This window comes from Onychomys torridus, chromosome 10 (genome assembly GCF_903995425.1).
Source record: "Onychomys torridus chromosome 10, mOncTor1.1, whole genome shotgun sequence".
Classification (NCBI taxonomy): Eukaryota; Metazoa; Chordata; class Mammalia; order Rodentia; family Cricetidae; genus Onychomys; species Onychomys torridus.
Window position 1 is genome coordinate 28,462,811 of NC_050452.1, and position 21,145 is coordinate 28,483,955.

The 21,145-nt window shown below is 47.5% G+C and overlaps 1 protein-coding gene across 1 annotated transcript in view; it reads left to right on the plus strand.

The window, feature by feature from the left end:
* Cfap99 (cilia and flagella associated protein 99) overlaps nt 1-16,797 on the plus strand; it is a 45,154-nt gene extending 28,357 nt beyond the window's left edge. Inside the window, exons 11-16 of the mRNA XM_036200458.1 lie at nt 3,083-3,287; nt 11,403-11,544; nt 11,768-11,919; nt 13,439-13,644; nt 15,286-15,448; nt 15,580-16,797. Of these exons, the coding sequence (XP_036056351.1) occupies nt 3,083-3,287; nt 11,403-11,544; nt 11,768-11,919; nt 13,439-13,644; nt 15,286-15,448; nt 15,580-15,696 (985 nt within the window). The 3' untranslated portion in view covers nt 15,697-16,797. The remainder of the gene's footprint in view (nt 1-3,082; nt 3,288-11,402; nt 11,545-11,767; nt 11,920-13,438; nt 13,645-15,285; nt 15,449-15,579) is intronic.
* Nucleotides 16,798-21,145: the final 4,348 nt, after the last annotated feature.

The window sequence follows — 21,145 nt, forward strand, 5'->3', positions numbered from 1 at the left end:
TTCGTTGAGGAAAATGTAAGCAAGTCCAGGGCAAGCCATGGTTGTCCACATATTAATCTTAGCTCTTGGAAGGCTGAGGTGAGAGGATGGAGAGTTCTAGGCCAGCTTGGGCTACAGAAAGACATTGTCTCAAAATAAATAAGCAAAACCCACTTCAGTTTTTCCTAAGTTCTCAGCAACACATTTCTCTCCACGTGTCAGCAAAGCTTACAGTAGACAGCAGCTCAGTACCCTCTGGAGGCAGCACCAGATAGCACTCGTGTGTTTGGGGCCGTGTCCTCAGACCTCTCCTTGAAGGTGCTGATCACAGTTCCCAGCTGGCTTTCCCTGCGTCTCTGCAATCTAAACAAGGTTTCAAGTTCCCTCCTGGGGTTTGATTAGCTTTCTAGAACAGCTCAAAGAACTCAGGGGCACTCTTATATACATTTACTAGTTAGTTGTAAAAGATATTATGGCTGATACTGATGGAGAGATATCTGTGTAGAGCCCATAAGAGAGCTGGGGGGGGGTTCCCTATTCCACCAAGGTGCATACCCTCCAAGACTATCTGCTGAGCTGTCCAAGTGCTCACATGAATCTTGGCCTTCGCATTTCGTGGATCCCTCAGAAGGAGGTGTGGTTAACTACCACACTGGCCAAGGGGAATTAGCTTAACTGGTATCCCTTTACCCTCCCAGATCCCAGCACTCGGATCCTGGTTTTGTTTTGGTCTTTCTGGTGACCTGCCCCATCTTAAGCTACCTAGTTGTGGCCAGATAGCAGCCAACAAGCAGCCAAAGACCAAATCCAAATCTGACATCTTCACAGTCCACTCCCCATCGTTGAACACGAATCCCTCACAGTTTGGAAAGGATATGTGACCCAGAAGATGTCCTATTACTGTTCTCCAGTTCTGTTCTGAAAGTCTCTCAGGACTTTCAGGCTTCTGTTAGGTCCGTTCCAAAAGTAGGAGTGGTTCAGCTCAAACCGCCTCTCCCCTCCAGGGTGAGATGTAACTGGGGTAGGTCAGTACCATTTCTTGCTCTGAGCCTCTCATGGTAGTAAAATAGTATTGAATTTCCCTTATTCTGTAATACATCAGTTCATTCCTCCACCTACCTGGGCCGTGCCTTGCCCCTAACACCCAAGCCTTTCTGTGGAATCTTGGAATCAGTCACTGTGCTAGTAAAGACCACAGGCAGCAATTCCTGACTGGCAAGTGGCTGTCCCTTGGTCCATTCTCATTTATACAGAACAAGGAACTCCAAATTTTTCAGAGTAGGTGAACACACAACCCAATCGTACTGTTTATTCCAATGTTTTCACTCAACAACACCTTTCTCAAACCAAGACGTAAGATCTCTCTTCACCAGCCTGTAAGCATGCTACAGCAATAGACACCATCTGGGTATCTTATAATTCAATTCTGCTGTGGCACCATCTACCTGGAGGTGATAGTCAATGACACAAGGTGGGGGCTCTGTCCTCAAGACTGTCCACCCCAAGATGCCAATTGTAATAATCAAATAGGCTTTTTTGTTTGTTTGTTTTATTTTGTCCTTGCAATGCTAGGGATCAAATCCAGGGCCATGTGCATGCCAGACAAGCACCCTACCTCTAACCAATTCCCTCAGGTCTCCAGGTAGTTTTAACTGTGCTTCTAACCAACCACATGTAATTTTGGGGTTTCACAACCCCTTCCTTGTTTTGTTTTTACTTTTTGTTTTATTTTTTATCATTTATGTGTGCATCTCTGTGAGGGTATGGGCATGTGTGTGCTGGTGCCCGAGGAGGCCAAAAGAGGGTGTCAGATACCTTGGAGACAGAATTAATAAAACAAGTGTGAGCTGCCCTTTGTGAGTACTGGGATGTGAACATCAAGAGCAGCAAGTGCTCTTGAAAGCTAAACCATCTCACCCAGGTGGTGGTGGCACACGCCTTTAATCCCAGCACTCCAGAGGCAGAGGCAGGCAGATCTCTGTGAGTTCAAGGACAGCCTGGTCTATAGGACAGCCAGGGATATACAGAGAAACCCTTGAAAAAACAAAACAAAACAAACAAACAAAACCCAACAAAAAACCAGCACTAAACCATCCCTTCCCCATTTGATTAATTACCTACAAAAGCTCAAAGAACTTGGAGACAGGCTTAGTTGTATATACCAATTCATTGTAAGAAGTGTGACTAAGGGCACAGAGAAGAACTGCACAGGATGGAGAGTAGGAAACCAGTCACAGAGCTTCACACCCATTCAGATCACCAGCCTCCACGATCTTCTACCTGCTCAGTTCTCCAGAAACTCATGCGAACCCTGACCTCTATGTTGTATGGGGATTTGCCATGTGTGTGATTAATGAAATCACTGGTGTGTGTGATCACCCCCCACCTCCTGTCCAGTTTCCTGGACAATGCTGAGGGTGAAGCTGAAACTTCCAAACACTGCTCCTGCCTTGGTCTTTCTGGTGACCAGTCCCATGCTGAAGGTGCCCAGAGACCACCAGTCTGAAATTACCTCATTTGCATAAAAAACACTTGGAAACTCTCAAGTATTTTAGGTGTCCAGTCATATGGAAAGAAATGAGGATGAAAACCAAATGCATTTCACAGCGTCATGACCAATCTCTGGTCCTGCTATGGTAAGGGGGAAGGCAAGCAGGTCTGCGTTAGGCTCATGGCCACATTTCACAGAGATAATCCCAGCTCTGTGAGTGAGGAGACAGACCAGGGCAGGGAAAGACTTAGCAGACACCTGGTCCCCTCCCTTGACCACCCTCAGGGTCACTTGCTCTTTGGACTCCACCATGAATGTCCTTTCATGTCTACAAGTTGGGCTGTGGTGGGGACCTCAGGTGGCTGACTGGAGGGATGGGTACATGAACAAGCAAGTGTGGACAGGGTTGGTAGGTGGACAGAGAAGTGGATGAAGAAAGGGTGAGGAGATGACTGGCAGGTGGGTGGGTACATGGGAGAGGCAGGCAGCTGTAAGTAGGTAGGGAGCAGATGTAGGTGAATGTTCTTTGAGGCTGTCCCTGCCTGAGAGGACCTCCGAGTGGTCCTGATCACATGAGGAAACCTAGCCGCACCTCTATCTCCCTTCCCCTAGAGTTGACAAGCTTGTGGATGGGGCTGGAGACTTCTCTGAGTTCCTCGAGTGGCAGAAGAAGATGCAGGCAAAGGACCTGGAGGAGCAGCTAGCTGCATGCGAGTGCCGTCGGCTGCAGGGAAAGCTGAGCCATGAGGAGGCCATCTTGGCCCGGCAGAACCTCAGACAGGAAAACAAGCAGAAGGCTGACCAGAAGAAGGAGGAGGTGATGTACACAGTGGAGGAGAGGAAAGGGCCACGGTGTGACTTCTCGGAGTCACGAGCTGTGGCCAGCAGAGGAATCAAGCACTTGTGCTGTGGCTGACTACAGCCTGGCAGCCACTGTGACCCTGGGTCATCACCTAAGACCTTCAAGGAGACGTGGTTTCTCTGTCCCTACATCAACATCCAGGGGTCCATAAGAGTTTCACGTTAACTAAACAGAGTGGTATTCCTGCTCCTGCCCAGAGGCTACCCAGGTCTAGACTTCAGCTTTGTTTCTCCTTGAATGTGTCCCACTGAGAACCAGAGCTCAAAGGCTGCACTCAACGTCATCACATTACTGCTTTGAGTAGATTCACTTGTGCAATGTTTGGTGTTTGTTTTTGTTTTTAAGAACTCAGGGATCCACCTACCTCTGTGGGATTAAAGGCATGTGCCACCACCACCCGGCTTGTATTCAATTGTAGGATTTGCTTTTTCTTTCTTAATTTACTTTGTTTTGCTTTGCTTCAGTTCTATGAACTGAACTCAGGACTTTGGGCATGAGAAGGACATGCTCAGTCACCAAGTTAAATTCTCAGCAGAATATTTCCCTTTTGAAAGTTTTTAAATTACAAATTCCATCACTAGAGATGTAGCTCAGTAGAGTGCTTGACTACCATATGCTAAATCCTAGGTTCAGTCTCTAGTACTGTAAAGAAAAAAACAGCACAAATAAATTAAGAGAAAGAAAGACATTTCATTTAGCCAGATGTGGCGGTTCATTCCTAGACTCATCCAGCACTTGTGACATGAGTCCAAGGGCAGTTTAGAAAGTAAGACTTTGTCTCCAAAAGAAAAGAAAAAAAAAAGTTCTTTCATGCTTAACATAGAACTTTTGGAAACAAATTCTTCATGTTGTGTTGTGATAGTTTGTTTATTTTGAGAACTGGGTTCATTACACTAAGTTGTCAAATTTGTAAGTGTGTAATATTCTAACATCTTTTTAAAAAAATTCCAACTGCTGTGTGTGGTGGCACATGCCTTTAATTACAGCACTCAGGAGGCATAAGCAGGTAGATATCTGTGAGTTCAAGGCCAGCCTGGTCTACATAGTGAGTTCTAGGCCAGCCAGGGATACATATTAAGACCTTGTCTGTATTAGTCAGGGTTCTCTAGAGGAACAGAACTGATAGAATTAATATGTATCTAAACACACACACACACACTTAATATGTAATATATGTATATTAAAGAGACTATATTATAATGGTTTGCAGGTTGTGGTCCAGCTAGTCCAACAATGACTGTCTACCAACAGAAAATCCAAGAATCCAGAGTTGTTCAGTCTGTGAGGCTGGATGTCTCAGTTGGTCTTTAGTAGATGCTGGAATCCCAAAGAAGTAGGCTCTGATGCCAGTGAAAGAATGGACGTTTTAGCAAGAGTGGGGGCAGCCAAAGACAAAGAGTTTCCCTCTCCCATGTTCTGCAAACAGAAGGTGTGGCCCAGCTTAAAGGTGGATCTTCCCATCTCAAAGGATGCAGATTAGAAGTAGGTCTTCCTGCTTCAAACGATTTATTAAGAAAAATTCCTCACAGGTGTACCCAGACACGTGCATTTTAGTTAACTTCAGATATAGTCAAGTTGACAACCAAGAATAGCCATCACACTGTCAAAACTGAAGAGTTTCCTTTTTGTTTCACTGGTTTCCTTTGTTTTAATAACTTCTGCCTGCCCACCTTCTTGCTTTCTGTTTGCTGTGCTCTTGTTTTCCAGCTTCTTGAGATGGGGATGTAGGTTGCTGATGTGAGTCAACCATGCTTTTTCACTGTGAGGACTTAGTGTTTGGTGTTTTCTCTGGTTCACGGCTCCATTTGTGTACTCCCAATCCTGACAAGTGGCAAATAGAAGGGCAGTGTTTTCCCCCACGTTTCTTTATATTTCCTCTTTGCCCAATGAGTTATTTAAAAGTGTGTTGTTTGGCCAGGCAGTGGTGGTACACGTCTTTAATTCCAGCACTTGGGATGCAGAGGCAGGCAGATCTCTGTGAGTTCGAGGCCAGTCTGATCTACAGAGCGAGATCCAGGACAAACACCAGAAACTACACAGAGAAACCCTGTCTCGAAAACAAAAAAAAAAAAAAAAAAAGTGTGTTGTTTGGTTTCCCAGCATTGGTAAATTTTTCCATTATCTTTGTTAGTACTTTCTAATTTGAATCTACTATGGTCCATGAACACACTTTTTTTCTTCATATCTCTCTGTAATTTGTTTGTTAGCTTTTTGCTTTGAAATGGAATCTCATGGAAGCCAAGCTGGCCTCGAACTTGTGACCCACTCAGCCTCCTGAGTGCTGGGACTGCCAGGCTTCTTGGCACCATACCCTGTGTTGAGTTGTTGGGTTTTGTCCAGGAGGTTGTCCTGCTGAGTGTTCCATATATGGTGGGTACTTGAGAAGAATGTGTGCTCTTTGGTCTTGGTGGGTTCTCTGAAGTCCATCACTTCTTGCTGATTGACAGTACTATTGAGTTCTGTTCATTTGCTAATTGTCTGTCAAGTGGATCTGTGCATTGTTGAGAAGGGGTTGAAGTCCATAAATATAACTGTGAAATTCTTTCTATTTTGGTTTTTCTGCAGCTCTGTTGCTTGGTACATGCAAATTTGTAGCTTCTGTGTCTTCTGTGGAGTTGGGTCTCTTAGTATTCTGTTTATGTTGTATCTTTGTCTCTGGTAATTTTCTTTGCTCTGTTATCTACTTTAAATGATGCTAAGTCCTTCTTTCCTTTGGTTAATATTTGCATGAGACATTATTTTCCATCCTTTGGGGTTTGTTATTGTTGTTGGTTTGGTTTGGTTTAGTTTTTCAAGTCAGGGTTTCTCAGTATATCCCTGGCTATCCTGGAACTCACTCTGTAGACCAGACTGACCTCAAACTCACAGAGATCCACCTGCCTCTGCCTCCCGAGTGCTGGGATTAAAAGTATGTGCCATCACCACCCAGCATTTTTTATTGTTGTTGTTGTTGTTAATTTGTATATGTATGTTTGGATGTGTGTGTGTGTGTGTGTGTGTGTGTGTGTGTGTGTGTGTGTGTCCAGGGTTCCAGTTACATTTCCATCCATACTTCCTTGACTGTGAATAGAGAGCAGTTCAGCTGGAGCTAATATTGGGAAAAAGCAGTTTAGGGAAGGAAGCAGGACCTAGTTCCCTCCCACCTGGGCTTTTCCATGGGTGCAGTGGAAGGGGGTTGGGCCATGGTGACTGGTGAAGTCATCTTCCCTCAGCAGTCACCTCCACCTTCACAGCAGCTGGCTTTACTGTCCCATCTTCTATATCACCACACGTGGCAAGTGACTCAAGAAAGGTTTGTCATCGAGGAATTGAATCAAGAGTGGCTGCTGTGTCTGACTGTCTGGGTACTGAGTCGAGAGTGGATGCTGTGTCTGTGTCTTCCTGGCCACAGACAGGTTCTCACAGCCTCTCCAGGATTGGTTACAACCTAAAAAGGTCTCTCTGACACCCAAAGGTCTCATGACTTAGTGGCCACAGGTAGAACCCAAGGAGGAGAGTGCCATGTGAGGGTGACAGCCAGCCACACCTGAAGATTGTTAGTGAACCCCGAGCCTTGTCAACACAGCTATCCTCACAGTCAGGCAACAGAATGCTGGCATCCCAGACCCAGAACTGTGTCCCTCAATGCACTGCTCACCAACCTATGTATGCCCAGGGGTCTTGCTGTTGGTTCTGAGCATGCCTAGCACATACATTCATGTGGCTAAAATCTTTGCCTAATGATAGCCACATTAGATGACACTGAATATGTTAAAATGAAATTAAGTTTAATTTTTCTTGTGCACTGTGCTCAGATGCCTTTTTGCAGTTCCAGCATGTGCCAATCAACTACAGCTCTTTTTCTGTGCAAGGCCCTCCACTCCCACTGGCCACAGTACCTTTGGCTCATCCTCTGATCTGTTTGCATTGCTCCACAGTCTTCAGAAGCCTCCTTTATATTTAAAGATACGATCCTTGGGCCTACTGTGGTTTTCTGTGCTTCAGACCTAGTTATTAGCTAGGTGTCGCAATGCATACCCGCAACCTCACAGGAGGCTGAGGCAGGAAGGTTGGGATTTTGAAGTCAGCTGGGGCTACACAGGGAGACACTGACTTAAAAAAAAAAATGACCTATTCTTCAACAAGTCCTTATGCTTCACAATGGAGACCAATGTTAAGTTCTAGCTCTGTTTTCTTCCACAGTGACCGATATTGGGAACTCTGTCAACATGTGTGAAAAAGATGTATTTAAAATTATCAATGTAACAGTGATCTTTTAAGTGTGTGTGTGTGTGTGTGTGTGTGTGTGTGTGTGTGTGTGTCCAGATGAATGAATGGATTTTTTCATACTGGTATTTGAATCTAGGGCCCTGTGCAGGATAGGTGAATGCTCTATACTAAGCTATATCTCCAGCAATAGTGGTATTTTCAATTTTGTTCTAACACTGACTTGATTACTGGTTATATTTTCTTCTCTTAACTAAATTTATCCCCCTTTTAAAATAATTTGATGAATCATGCAAATAATAAGCTAAACTGAATAAAACTCTCTTTTTAACCCTGCACCCCCCACCCCAGTCACAGTAGGATCAATGCAGGGTAGCCGTACGGGTCTCAATACTAAACCCACTAGTGAGAAACATTTTACATGCCGGTTGCCATGGGGACCATTCTTTGAGTACATTTTTACCAAAGTCCTCATTCAGTCTGATGTAGATTGGCAGCTCTTGCAGGGCTCTGCCACTTGGCTCCAGTCACACAAAGGCCATCTAGCATGTTTTGTGGGCTTTATTATTATTATTGTTGTTGTTGTTGTTGTTATTGTTGTGTAGGGAATTAAACCCAGGGCACCCCCATACACACGGGACAAGAACTTCATCATTGAGCTGTACCCACAGCTCTGGGTTAGTTTTGAAGTTCCCCCACTCAGGTAACCCAAAGCTCCTACTTGGTGCCATCTTGAAGAACAGCCCTTATTTGGGTGCTGTCTTGTGAAAAGGATAAGATCTGCCGTAGAACTCAAGAGCCGGACCAAGGATGAATCCTTGCCTCTTGCCCCTCAGCAGCACCAGGCAGAACACAGGTTTCCATCCCAGGAAGCAGCCAGGTGTGTGCCTCTAGACTCAGCCAGCTATCTGCTCTGCCGCTCACTTCCCTGGTAATGCCAGTCTTTCTGTGGATCTGGCACATACATCTCACAAACCCCTGTACCTACCTGCCTCCCCCAGCCTCAGTGCCTCCTCTTCCTCCACTCATTCCCTTTTTCTTTTTTGGAGGGAGGTGGTTTTTTGCAACAGGGTTTCTCTGTGTCGCTCTGGCTACTCAAACTCACTCTGTAGACCAGGCTGGCCTCCTACTCACAGAGATCCTCCTGCCTCTGCCTCCCAAGTGCTGGAATTAAAGGTGTGCACCACCACCGCACAGCTCACCCATTCCCTTTTCTTTGCTGACCTCCAATACTGTGCGGATGCCTACACTGTCACTGAGGGTGACCGACCCCTTTTCTGGTCCTTTGCCATGCTGTTGTGCCCATGTCAACTGGCCAAGTGGCATAGCAGGGGAAATGAAACAAAAACAAACAAAAATAAAAGATAAAAAATAAATTTTCTGGGTTTTTGTGTTGTTGTTGTTTTGGGTTTTTGGGGTTTTTTGTTGTTGTTGTTGTTTTTTAATTGGTTTTTTGAGAAAAAAAGTTCAGCCTGGTGGTGGTGGCGGACACCTTTAATCCCAGCACTCAGGAGTCAGAGCCAGATCTCTGTGAGTTCAAGGCCAGCCTGGTCTACAGAGCAAGATCCAGGACAAGCACCAAAACTACACAGAGAAACCCTGTCTTGAAAACCAAAAGTTCAATGAAACTGATTAGGGAGGCCCAGATGTTGCCCTACGGCACATGGCAAATCTATGTATCTGTTATTAGAGTCCCAGGCCAGGGAGGCCTGGCTCGGAGAGTTGCAACAGACTGTTTAAATATCAGATCTGTTGTTTTGGAATCCAAGGTGAATGTAGGCAAGATGGAGTTGATCTGCTCAGGTCTAGAGCAACAACTAGAAGCTTCTTTCTCAGTTGCTGTGCCCATGGTCTACATGTTGTAAAAGCCAGTGGTTGTGCCTAGGGAGGTGGCCCAGTGGTTAAGAACACCGGCCCCTCTTCCAGAGCACCTATGTTTGATTCCTAGCACAGCACATCGGCTTATAACCACCTGAAAGTCCAGTTACAGGGGATCTTGACAACCTTTTCTGGCCTCCTTGGACATTGCATGCATGCAGTATACATGCTGGCAAACACTCATGCGCATAAAAAAATCAACTGAAAACAAAAAACAAAAAAAACACTTGTGATTGGCAGGTTGTTGTTGATTATGATGTCCCTGTAAATCTGGAAGCCATTGTTGTTATCTTCATGTATTCATCATTGTGGGGTGTGGGGCAATTAACAGCCCTAAAAAAGTAATATGCCCAAGCGCCAAATAGAGCAAAAATGAGACCCAGAATTTGAGGGTAAAAAGGACATACACAAAATGAAGGCAAAGCTGCCATTTTTTTTCCCTGCCTTTAGCTGTTCATCAGGCATCTGCAGCCCATGTGAAGTCAGTGCACTTAGCAAAAGCAACCTCCGAGTTCTTGTTTGCATGGCTTGTTCCCAAGATGGTACCTTTTCTTCAGAGCTGTGTCATCTGTCAGATTCTCCGTGGCAAGGGTTGCTGCCTGACCATGAGTTGGCTTTTCCTTACTTCCAGCTATGTGCTTACCGTGGGCCTGGCCCCCTATCTCTTGGTCCCAGATGCTGTAAATCAGGCCTGGGATCCCTGTAACTCCTCTGCTTAGAGCGGAGGCTCACAGTGCAGGAACAGGCATCTTTCTTTGTTTTTTTTTCTTGCTTACTTATTTGAGACAGGCATGGTAGCTGGTACACCCGTCACTCAGAAGGCAGAGGCAGGTGAATCTCTGAGTTTGAGGCCAGCCTGGTTTCAAGTTCCAGGACAGCCAGGGGTACACAGAGAAACCCTGTCTCAAAAAAAAAAAAAAAAAATAATAATAATAACTAAAAACAACTTTGGAAGCCTGGCATGTGGGCAAATGCCTATAATTCCAGCACTCAGGAGGAAAGAGCAGGATGAATGTGAGTTTAATGTCAGTCTGGGATACACAGTGAATTTGAGGCAAGCTTAGGCTACCAAAAAAAAAAAAAAAAAATGAAGTGTGTTGGGACATGTTTTTAATTTAATTTAATTAATTTATTTTTTTCTTTATGTGGAGCTGAGGATCGAATCCAGGGCTACTACCTACTGAGCTAAATACCCAACTCTTATTTTTGGTTTTTCGAGACAGGGTTTCTCTGTGTAGCTTTGTGCCTTTCCTGGAACTCACTTGGTAGCTCAGGCTGGCCTCAAACTCACAGAAATCCACCTGCCTTTGCCTCCTGAGTGCTGGGATTAAAGGTGTGCGCCACCACCACCCGACTTAATTTTAGCACTTCTATGCAGAACTAGGAAGATCAGGAGTTCAAGGTCATCCCATGGGACATAGCAAGTTCCAGGCCAGTATAGGCCATATGAGACTCTGTTTCAAAACAAAACACTGCGCCGCGCCCCCCCCCATCACCCCCCCCCAACTTCTTTTGGTTCTGGAAATCAAATCCAGGCACTTGCATTTGTATTTATTTATTTATTTATTTATTTATTTATTTATTTATTTAGATTTGCCTCTGCCTCCTGTGTGCTGGGATTACAGGCATGTGCCACCACCTCCCAGCAGGCACTTGTGCATCTTAACCACATGCACTTCTTACTGGCCCCTCCCCACCATGTTCCTCCATTGTGAGCATCTTCCTTCATCAGGTCCTAGAGCTGCTACAACAAAATACTGGAAACTCAACCCAGGACACCCCTGGGAAGAAGGAAGGAGGACACGAGGTGGAACATCCCCAGTAGGCCCAACTTGAGAGGGACTAGGTTCTTCAGGAACTGACGGCCCTGGGATGAACCCAGGGCAGGGATGGCTGGGTGCCCCACAAACTTCTGATGTAGGCTGGGACAGGATTAAAGGGGGACCCAGCCCAGTTCTCAGTGTTTTGGGTCCTCTGTCTGAGCAGACAGCTGAGCTAATGCTGCAGTGTGCTGAGAGACGCCTCCAAGAGGAGAAGGCCAGGAAAGAGCTGGTGGGGCAGATCACTGAAGCCCAGAAGAATGTCAAGGTGGCCCAGATGAAGCTTGTGAAGGGCCGGCAGCAGATAGGTACCAAAGGGAAGCCGGTGCTCTGAGGCCTGCCCCATTCTCTTACATCCTTCTCCATGACCAAAGAAGCTACTATGGACAGTGAGGGATGGTGCCCCTGGAGGGTGGGCTAGGACTGAGCAGGGGCCAAGGTTTGAAGAAGACTCTCCCGGGGGAAACAGCCCCTGCTCATGGCCTGCCAGACCATTCGCTGTCCTCATCAGCACCCCACTTGGTTCCCAAGTTCAGGAGATGACAGCAGAGAGCCGGGAGCTGCTGCAGCGTAGCTTGGAGGCAGCCAAAGAGGAGCAGAGGCGGCGCTGTGAGCTCACCGCCCAGCTGCGAGCACTGGAGACACAGCCCACACGCAAGGGCAAGCTGGTGGACCTGACCCAGGTGAGACTGTGGCCCCTGGAAGCTTCAACTTCAGGGTACCTCCTTGTGTGGTACAGCATGTACAGAACTCTCCTCAAGGTCAGTCTCATCCTATCCACAATGCCCTCGTTACTTGGGTACCACCAGCCGTGGATGGATTCAGCTCAAGGTATGTCACAGCAAGACAGTGAGTTTCCCCTGTGACCTTTCCACTAACCTTGGCATGGTACCAACCACAGACCAAAGAAACAATGCCACCCTAATCTAAACTGGGGAACCAGTGATTTTATTGAGGCTACATATAGGAGCATGGGGGGAGGGCTGCTTATGGAGGCATAGATGACTCAAAGGTGAGCTTACCAAAATAAGCTCACCCCAGTTGCAAGGGACACCTCAGAAAAGCTGTACCTTGGGAGATCCCTGCACAATTTGCAGGCAGCTCAGCCTGCTGTGTGTGTGAGACCCTTTTCCTGAGTGAATGCAACACACATCTGCTTACCATAGAAAGGGAACCCAGGACAGACCAAAGTAAACCGGTGGGTTTTTACTGGGGCTCGTAACAGCAGTATGAGCAAGGTGTTACTTACGGGTTCCAGGATGGCTCAGAAGCTGTAGTGTCACTGAAAAGCCTACCCCAAAACAGAGGACAGCTCATGAAAACTGGATCCCAAGAGCTCTCGGCACAATTTACAGGCAGCTTGACAGGCCTTAGAATCTCCTCTGACAGCCCTACTGGTCTGCGTCTCTTCCCCAGTGGTTGTCTACTCATTTTGCAAAGCTGGGAGAGGACCTTGAGTCTCCCGAGCCTTAACCCCCACCCACCCTCCTAGACTGGATGGTTGCCTTTGGAGGAAATTGCTATTCAGCACTTTCCCACAAGTTTTCTCTTTCCAACAACTGCCATTGCTATACAATCATGGCCACCAAGACCTTGTGAATCCTGTAACTTTCCGAGCTTTCTGAGCCTTGTAAGTTTCCTTTGCCTCCTGAGTCCTAGGAGCCTCCCTCTTATCTGCAGGATATCTGCAGGATATGGAATGTTTTTATTTGGAGGAAAAAGCTACCCATCAGAGCAGGATCTCTGATGGGGAGAGAGCTAAACTGCGTGGAAGTAGCCATTTGGGAGCTGCATGTTGAAGGGTGAGGTCCCTGGACTCTCCAGACCCAAGACAGAAAGGGGAGTAAGGAGCACTCAAGTGTATAAAAATCCAGAGCCAGAGAAAGCCAAGGCCTAAGCGGGAGTGGGGTGGGGGGGGTGAGGAGGGTGGTGGTGGTGGTGGTGGTGGTGGTAGCCTGTACGAGAAAGCAGAAGAGAGCCAGATTCACAGGAGCAAGGGGGCAGGACTGGGAAGGTTTTGCAGTTGACTGCTAGGTCTCACCTAGCCCCAGGGTGAGGGGCATCCAGCTGAGAAGTTCAGCTCCACTGTAGGGTTCCAGGCTGGAGCTGCTGATGGGGGTTACACAGGCAGATTGAAGCAGAGGAAAGGTCTTTTTGGTTGATTAAACTGCAGGCTTAAGGTCTTCCCTTGTTCTTTGGAAGATCCCAGGATATGGTCTGGAAGGCGAGATGTCTGTTGCGGAACTTCGAGAAAGGCTGGCCCTGCTCAAAGAGACCCAGAAACGAGAGCAGGAGGAAAAACGGGATCAGATCATTCAGGGCAAGCGAGCCAAAAGCCAAAAGCTACAGAACACAATGGAGCAAATCTCACTGTGCCGCACAGCCATGGGCAGAACCGCAGCCTTGAGGTGAGTACCATGGTTCCCAGGAAGTCACCTCCATGTGTGGAAGGAGCGCAAGCCTGCTCTGCACCTTCCTCCATGGGTACCCTTGCCACGCCAGCAGCTCTTGCCAGACTATCCTCTACAGTAATCCTGACCGGTTTTATTTCGTGGGAGAAGTATCAGTTCTGTGGCAATGGCTTTGATGCCCACGACACACACCATGCAGTGCACCAATATCACGAGGATCCTTGTGCCGTATGGGCTTCACCTAGCTAGCTAGCTGTTTATCAGTCCTCAAAGCCGTTTAGAAACAGTTGCAGACACCATATACTTCACTCCTGAGCACTGTAGTGTGTATTTTCTTTGAAAAAATAAATGCTGTCCTACATAAACTACAACACCTTGACACAACTAGCAAAAGAAACCACAATTCCCAGCGTCACTTAGACGTCTGTCTGCATTCACACTTCTCTTGTGTCTCAAGACTACTCAGACTTTTCTATTTTCCCAGAGCTGAGAACCGAACCCAGGGCCTTGCTCTACCACTGAGCTCAATCCCCAACCCCTGCTGAGACTTTTAAAATACTGTTTGCTGTTTTTCTTTGTAAGCCAATATCTAGGTCACACATGTGCATATATGCACACACCTTTTATTTGTTTGAGACCATCTTTATCCAGGTCAGTGTCCAATGACAGCCAGGTTGGTCACATGGTCATAACTGCTCCAGGGGAGGTGGTAACTAGGCCTATTAAGATGGAACACACTGGTCTCTAGAGAAAATACCTTCATGTGACTGGGGAGGGATGAAGAGAGGAAAGACCCGAATTCATTGCCAGTGGAAGAGAAGACAGCACTCTTGGTCATCTGAGCAACTGCGGCCCTGGCTGCAATTCAGAGGAAAGGACTAGCTGGCCACAGTTACAGAGTGACACACATCTCAGGAAATCCATCACTTCCCAGCTGCTGGCCCCATCCTCGCAGACTCCAAATGTACTAGTTGATGTTGGAGTGCCTCTCAAGATTTAACTCTGGTAACAATGTTCTTGGACCCCCCTTCCTGCAGCCAGCCTCTATTGCAGGAATTTAATGAGAGAATTTTTGTAGGGGAACAGGGCCAGCACAGTTGGGCAAGGAGCATGTGTTCATGCCCCATGCTGTGACGTGTATACTCTAATCAAAGCTGCAGGCAGCAAGCCCTGCAACTGGACAGGGAAAGGGGCCCATATTAAAAAGGGGATAAGCCCGGTGTTGGTGGCACGCCTTTAATCCCAGCACTCGGGAGGCAGAGCCAGGCGGATCTCTGTGAGTTCGAGGCCAGCCAGAGCTACCAAGTGAGTTCCAGGAAAGGCGCAAAGCTACACAGAGAAACCCTGTCTCGAAAAAAAAAAAAAAAAAGAAAGAAAGAAAGAAAGAAAGAAAAAGAAAAAGAAAAAGAAAAAAGAAAAAAAAAGAAGGGGGTGTGCAGAAATGCTGTCACAATGCCAAAGACAGTGTGAGGCAAAAGGAGTTTTTGAATTTTCACACCAATTCTATTTTAGAATGCAATTTTTTTTTTTTTTTTGAAAACTTAAAAAGATTAAAAGAGTAAGGTTGCTGGCAGGATCCCACGAAACCCTCCTGGGTGTCGCCCAACCAGCTCCTAAGCCAGTGCTGTCGCGGTCCAGGTGGGAGAAAAAGAAGGCCCAGGCTGGAAGTCTGGGGACACCCTCCCAGGACGAGCGTGTGTTGGAGCTGCAGCGCAGAATGGAGGAGAGGGTAGCTGAGCGCCGTAAGCAGACAGCGAAGCTGCAGGTGTCGCCGCCCCGGACCGTGCGCCCCCAGCTGCGGGTGAGCTAGGAGGGAAACGAGGGCAACCTTTTGGGTGTGAGAGGTAGAGGACTGTTAGTTAGGGCATGAGGAAGTTAATGTCTGGGCGCCTGGCCGTGGGACCCAACGCCTCCTCAACCGCTCGCTCGCAGGCTCAGGCGGAGGCACAGCACTGGCTGGAGCTGGACCAGAGTCGCGAACGCAGGCTGCGAGCGATGCAAGAGGCTGACCGCCCCTGCAAGCCTGCCCATCACCTGGGGGCCGCCTGATCAGCCCGGCGGGCGGCCATGTGCAAACCCCGCGCCTGGCCGCCGACCTGTGCCCCCCGCTCCTGCCGCTCCAAGAGCAGCTCTTTTTCTGCACTCCAGCCACCAAGCCCAGCCTCTCCCCAGCTCCAGCCTGCTCCTGTATGGTTGCCCAAGAAAAGACAGTGCAGTGGCAGGAGAAACGCTAAACAGCTACTCTTGCTCTGGACTGCAACTGGCTACCTACGTTTTTATGTGCTAAACCTAGCCCTTCACTATGCCCGGCAAGGCTTTTCGTATAGCTGGAAAGCCCCACTCTCCACTCGGAACCAGTAGATATTTGCCTGAGAACCCCATAGCAGCATGAGCTTGCAAGTGAGGCCCGATTCTTGAACACCTCCTATAGACTGGTCCTTCTTATGCCTCATGTGGCTCATCTGAGCGAGCGATCGCTGCACGCGGCAACTATCACCCAGTCCTGTTCTGCTAATGAGGCCACCTGTGTCAAAGAGGTGACCCTGGCCTGAAAGCCAGGGCTCAGAGCTAACTGCAGGTGCCTTTCAGGGCCCTCTTTCCAGCATCATCAAGAAGAGCCTGAATCCAACAAGATCGGAGCCCTTGGGGACATCCCCTCAACAGGGCAAGTAGCAGGCAGATCAGAGGTGTTCTCAGTTTCTGTCCTTCATGCTGCTCTGTACTGGGGAAAGCTGGACTTTAATACTAGGTGTGTGAATGAATGCCTGCGGGTGAAACTTAGCCTGAAGAATAAAGATGTATTGTGATGTTTAGTTCACAGGAAGAAGATGGTGGCAAGTCACAGGGAGGGAACTGCTAGATGGGTAGATGTTCAAGGGAGAGATACCACCCACCCCCTGGCCATCCTCCTTAGGCCTGCAGAGAAGATGGGCACCTCTGGTGGTGAGGCTATACCCCAGGGTGCTTTCAGACCAAGAAAGTCTCTTAGCATTGACCCGAGTCCTATGTCAGAAGTGAAAACTAACAGAATTCCAAGGCTCTTTACAATCCCAGGTTGGGAATGCAGGGAGAAAGGAATCCCCATCTCCCTGTTGAATTAGAATTGGGGGCAGATTCAATTTTACTTAAATAAAAATCACGTTTCTTACAGGTTTTGTGTGATTCCAACTCATTTAAAATGGAGGGACTATGCTTGTGATTTCAAGGCTGCCAAAGGCAGAGTGGATTTAGGATGTACTGGACACGGGTGCTCTGTCTGTGAGATGCCTAACAGTTCCCATCTGGACCACAGGGAGATGTCCATTGTCACTGTTCCAGGTTGAAACTGCTCTTGTTGGTCTAGCTCCTGCAGGGGAGCAAGTGTGCATGGCCTGCAGCAAACACTGCGGCAAGACAGTAGGGATTGCCTGTGACTTTAGGCTAGCTTCTGGCCAACCCAGCAACCTGGGTGCTACTGGCAATAGTACTGCCTGGCAGTGAGCAAGCTCCCTCTTTCTTGTCTTGCCTTTCTGGACTGAGTAGCTGCTCAGAGACAGCTCAGGAGCACCTGGGTGTTTGCTCCATAAGCTTGAGCCAGAGAACAGGCTTGAGAGTATTTCTTAATAATGTGGCAAGTGGATGCTGCGTGTGGTAAAACTATGGCCAAAGGTTAGCCTATATCAATACCCATTGTCTTGCAGCTTTATATCTCTGGTCTTCCTGGGCCTGGTAATTTACCCATGTAATCTCAGCACTTTGGAGGTAGAGGCAGGGACCAATGAAGAGCTGAGCGATGTAGTAGGTCGCAGGCCAGTCTGGCTACACAGCAATACCTACATTAAAAGGAGTAGAGAGGCAGCAAGATGGCTCAGTGGGTTAAGGAGCTGGCTGTGCAAACCTGGCAACCTCAGATCAAATCTCGGGAACCATGTGAAGGTGGAGGGAGAGGAACACATGTCTACACGTGCTCCATGGTACATGTGACCTCTTCTGACTCACACACCCCCATCAAGAGAAAATACAAACAAACCAGGTAGCTTATGAAAAGGAATAGACTTGGGTGGCTAGCTTTAGGAATGTAACCTAATGGTTTTTTATCAAGGCAGAGGGAATGGGGAGAAGGGCAAGGCCTGCTAGAGCCATGCTCACCACGCTCAAGCTGGCCAGAGTTCCTTCAGTTTATCCCCTCAGCATCTGAACCATGCCTGGCCTCATAACTTTCTTTGTCCAATACCATACAGAAGTGGCAGTGTGCCAGCTTTGAGTCAGTCATCAAGTGGCCTCGTAAGAACATGGTCGGGGTGGCCGGCTGCAATGACTCTGTGTTGAGGAGTACCAGTTGTCCCTGACAGGCTATCCTAGAGCATCCTGCAACCAATAGATTGCAGCAGTAGTGACAGCCAGAGCAGCACCTTGCTCCTCTTATAGATTCATGAGTAACAATAAACACAGCCTGTGTAAGGTATGCAGATATTTGGGATAATTTGTTCAGAAGTAAAACCTAAATGATGCACTTTCCAGCCAGAGCCTTCATATTGGAGACCCCTGCCTTCCATTTCCCATATGGATCTTTTAACACAGGTGGTTAGTCAGCCAGAGATCCAGCTATGGCCCACAAGGTGCTTTCTTAATGACCTTTCTTAATGACAACTCTTCTGGAGATGACCTGCCCACACACAGAAGAATCTGTTGTTTTGTTTTTTGTTTTTGTTTTTCGAGACAGGGTTTCTCTGTGTAGCTTTGTACCTTTGCTGGAACTCACTCTGTAGCCCAGGCTGGCCTTGAACTCACAGACATCCTCCTGGCTTTGCCTCCCGAATGCTGGGATTAAAGGCATTCACCACCACCACCACCCGGCTCAGAAGAATCTTCTTAACAGGGCAAGGACAGATAAGTCACTGTGCAGCTGGTGTGAGGACTAAGGAAATCATATTCTCCTGGCTCCCATGTGTGAACCTATTGGAGCACTGATATGTCAGTTTTTCTCTCCAAGTTGATGTTTAAAGCCTGAATCCAGGAGGCAGTATTTGTGAGGCAGGAAGTTCAATGACAAACGGTGTTCCAGGAAAACTTGAGGGAAGTTTCTGAGCATGAAAGTGTTGTTTGTGGTTGACTTTTTCTACTACATCCTCAGCAAGCCAGGTATAGTGGCACACACTGTAATCACAACATTTGGGTGGGTAAGTTTTAATCTAGCCTGTGCTACATAGTGAGTTTCATGTCAGCCTGAACTAGAGAGAGAGAGAGACTGTCTCAAAATCAAAGAGGCTGGCAAATGACCCAGGAGGTAGAGGTGCTTGCCACTAAGCCTGGTGACTTGAGTTCAATCCTTGGGATCCTTTCACACAGTGAAAGGAGAGAGCTGGCTCACACAAGTTGTCCTCTGTTACATGTACACACATAATAAATAAATATAAAACTTTAAAAAATAAGGCCAGGTGATGTGGCACATGCCTTTAATCCCAGCACAAGTGCTCTACACAGCTGAGCCATCTCAGCCCAGTTTCTTTGTTTTGATAGGATCCTTAGCTGGCCTGGAACTCAGAGATATGCTTAACTCTGCCTCCAGAGTGCTGGGATTAAAGGCATGTGCCCCCATGTCCAGCCCTGACCTTTACTTTTTTAGTTTTTAAGTTAAAATTTTAGTTGGGCCGGGCGGTGGTGGCACACACCTTTAATCCCAGCACTCGGGAGGCAGAGGCAGGCGGATCTCTGGGAATTCGAGGCCAGCCTGGGCTACAGAGTGAGTTCCAGGAAAGGCGCCAAAGCTACACAGAGAAGCTCTGTCTCGAAAAACAAAACAAAAGAAACAAACAAAAAAGAGTAGTTCCTGTTTCTTAGATCTGATGTAAACTGCTTACAAACCCTATTCACATGATGTATATCCTTACCCCTGTTCCTTCCTCTTCATTGTATCTTTCTCTGGTAGTGTCCCCTCCCTAGGACATGAGAGATGCTTACTTGCTGCAGCTTGTAAGCCCAGTCCCTTGCTGCTTACTACATAGGCTAGGCTAGCTAGGGTGATGCTGAAGAGCTCTGACCCTGGTGTTGAGGATGAGGGAGAGCTGAGGGGAATGGCCAACCCAGCAACCATTCAGACCCAGAACCAGGGCTATGAGTTGGCCCATCCCATCATCTGCCAACCCAAAGTTGCAAGATCTCCTTGACACAGGACAACAGATAACCAAGAGGAGCTCCAGTGACAGCCCAGAGACCTGGAACCAGACCAATAATTCATAACTCATTGCAATGAACACCTGCAAGTAATAATATACAGATTAATACTGTGTGACTTCCACTTCCACAACAAGATTTTTCTTTGTGTAGCTTTGTGCCTTTCCTGGAACTCACTTGGTAGCTCAGGCTGGCCTCGAACTCACAGAGATCTGCCTGCCTCTGCCTTCTGAGTGCTGGGATTACAGACTTGCACCACCGCCCGGCTGAAACTTATTCTTAAATGTCTTATGCAAACAACCCTTAGCCTACAGGCTCTATTGTTCCTGTTTTGATCTCCCACACCTTATTAAGTATTCAAAAACTAGAAATGCCCACATTTCTCTTAAGCTTGTAAATCCTCTTTATTCCACTTATAACAGTTGGAAAAATATGCTCAAAACATCCAAACACACATTTTATACTGGAGTCAGATGTATGTCTGATAGACAAACTCCCTTGTAATTACATGTCAGATTGTAATAGCACAAACATTAACGTTTGGTTTTGATCTGCTTTGTCATTCTTATATGTGAATCAACCTTCCAGGGTGATTACACCCTGCAGAAGCAACTCAACTACATTTAAGACAATCTTCACATAGCCTGAGGGTCCCCGCCCATCTGTTTTCTAGCTGCTATTCATCTATCGATCCATCGATCTGTTTCCTCGTTGCTAAACCCATGCTACAACCTAGCTCAGGGACAGGTGCTCAAGAAAAACAGCATTGTTTTCCTAGTACCATTCTGTTTTGCTGCATTCCAGGAGGGCCTAGTCTGCACTTGTATTATCTGTTAGCCCTCACATTCTTTCTCAGAAGCAGGTAAAACAGATGCCTGGTACCAGGTGTGACCATGCCGAGACTCGCCTAAAATCATGGCGCTGGTTTTCAGAATCAGGTAGAAGGGACTCTGCAACATGAGCTGTCCCAAGACCCAAGAATTCCAGGCCCTGGCCTTTCCCGAGGCCGGTTCTCCTCAGGCCGTTCTTCTGTAGGACAGTACAGTCCCAGTGAGTACTTGGCAGTTGTGTTCTCTGCCGAGTTCTGCCTTCCTCACCCCTCGCCTCCGCTCCTGGCACACTGGGCAGCTAGCCTGCGGGTTCCTGGGCATGCACATCTCCCCTTTCCCCCAGCTTTGGCACACAACATGTCTAGCTGTATGTTCTCTTCCCGTCTAGTCCTCACATTTCCTCCAGTTACGCCTCCCAGGTCTAGGCTGAACCCTCGGGGCTCCAGACGGGACCAATAAAGAGTGCGGGGGGCCGGCACGCCCACTCAGAGCCTGGCATTTGGGGTGCGCAGCCA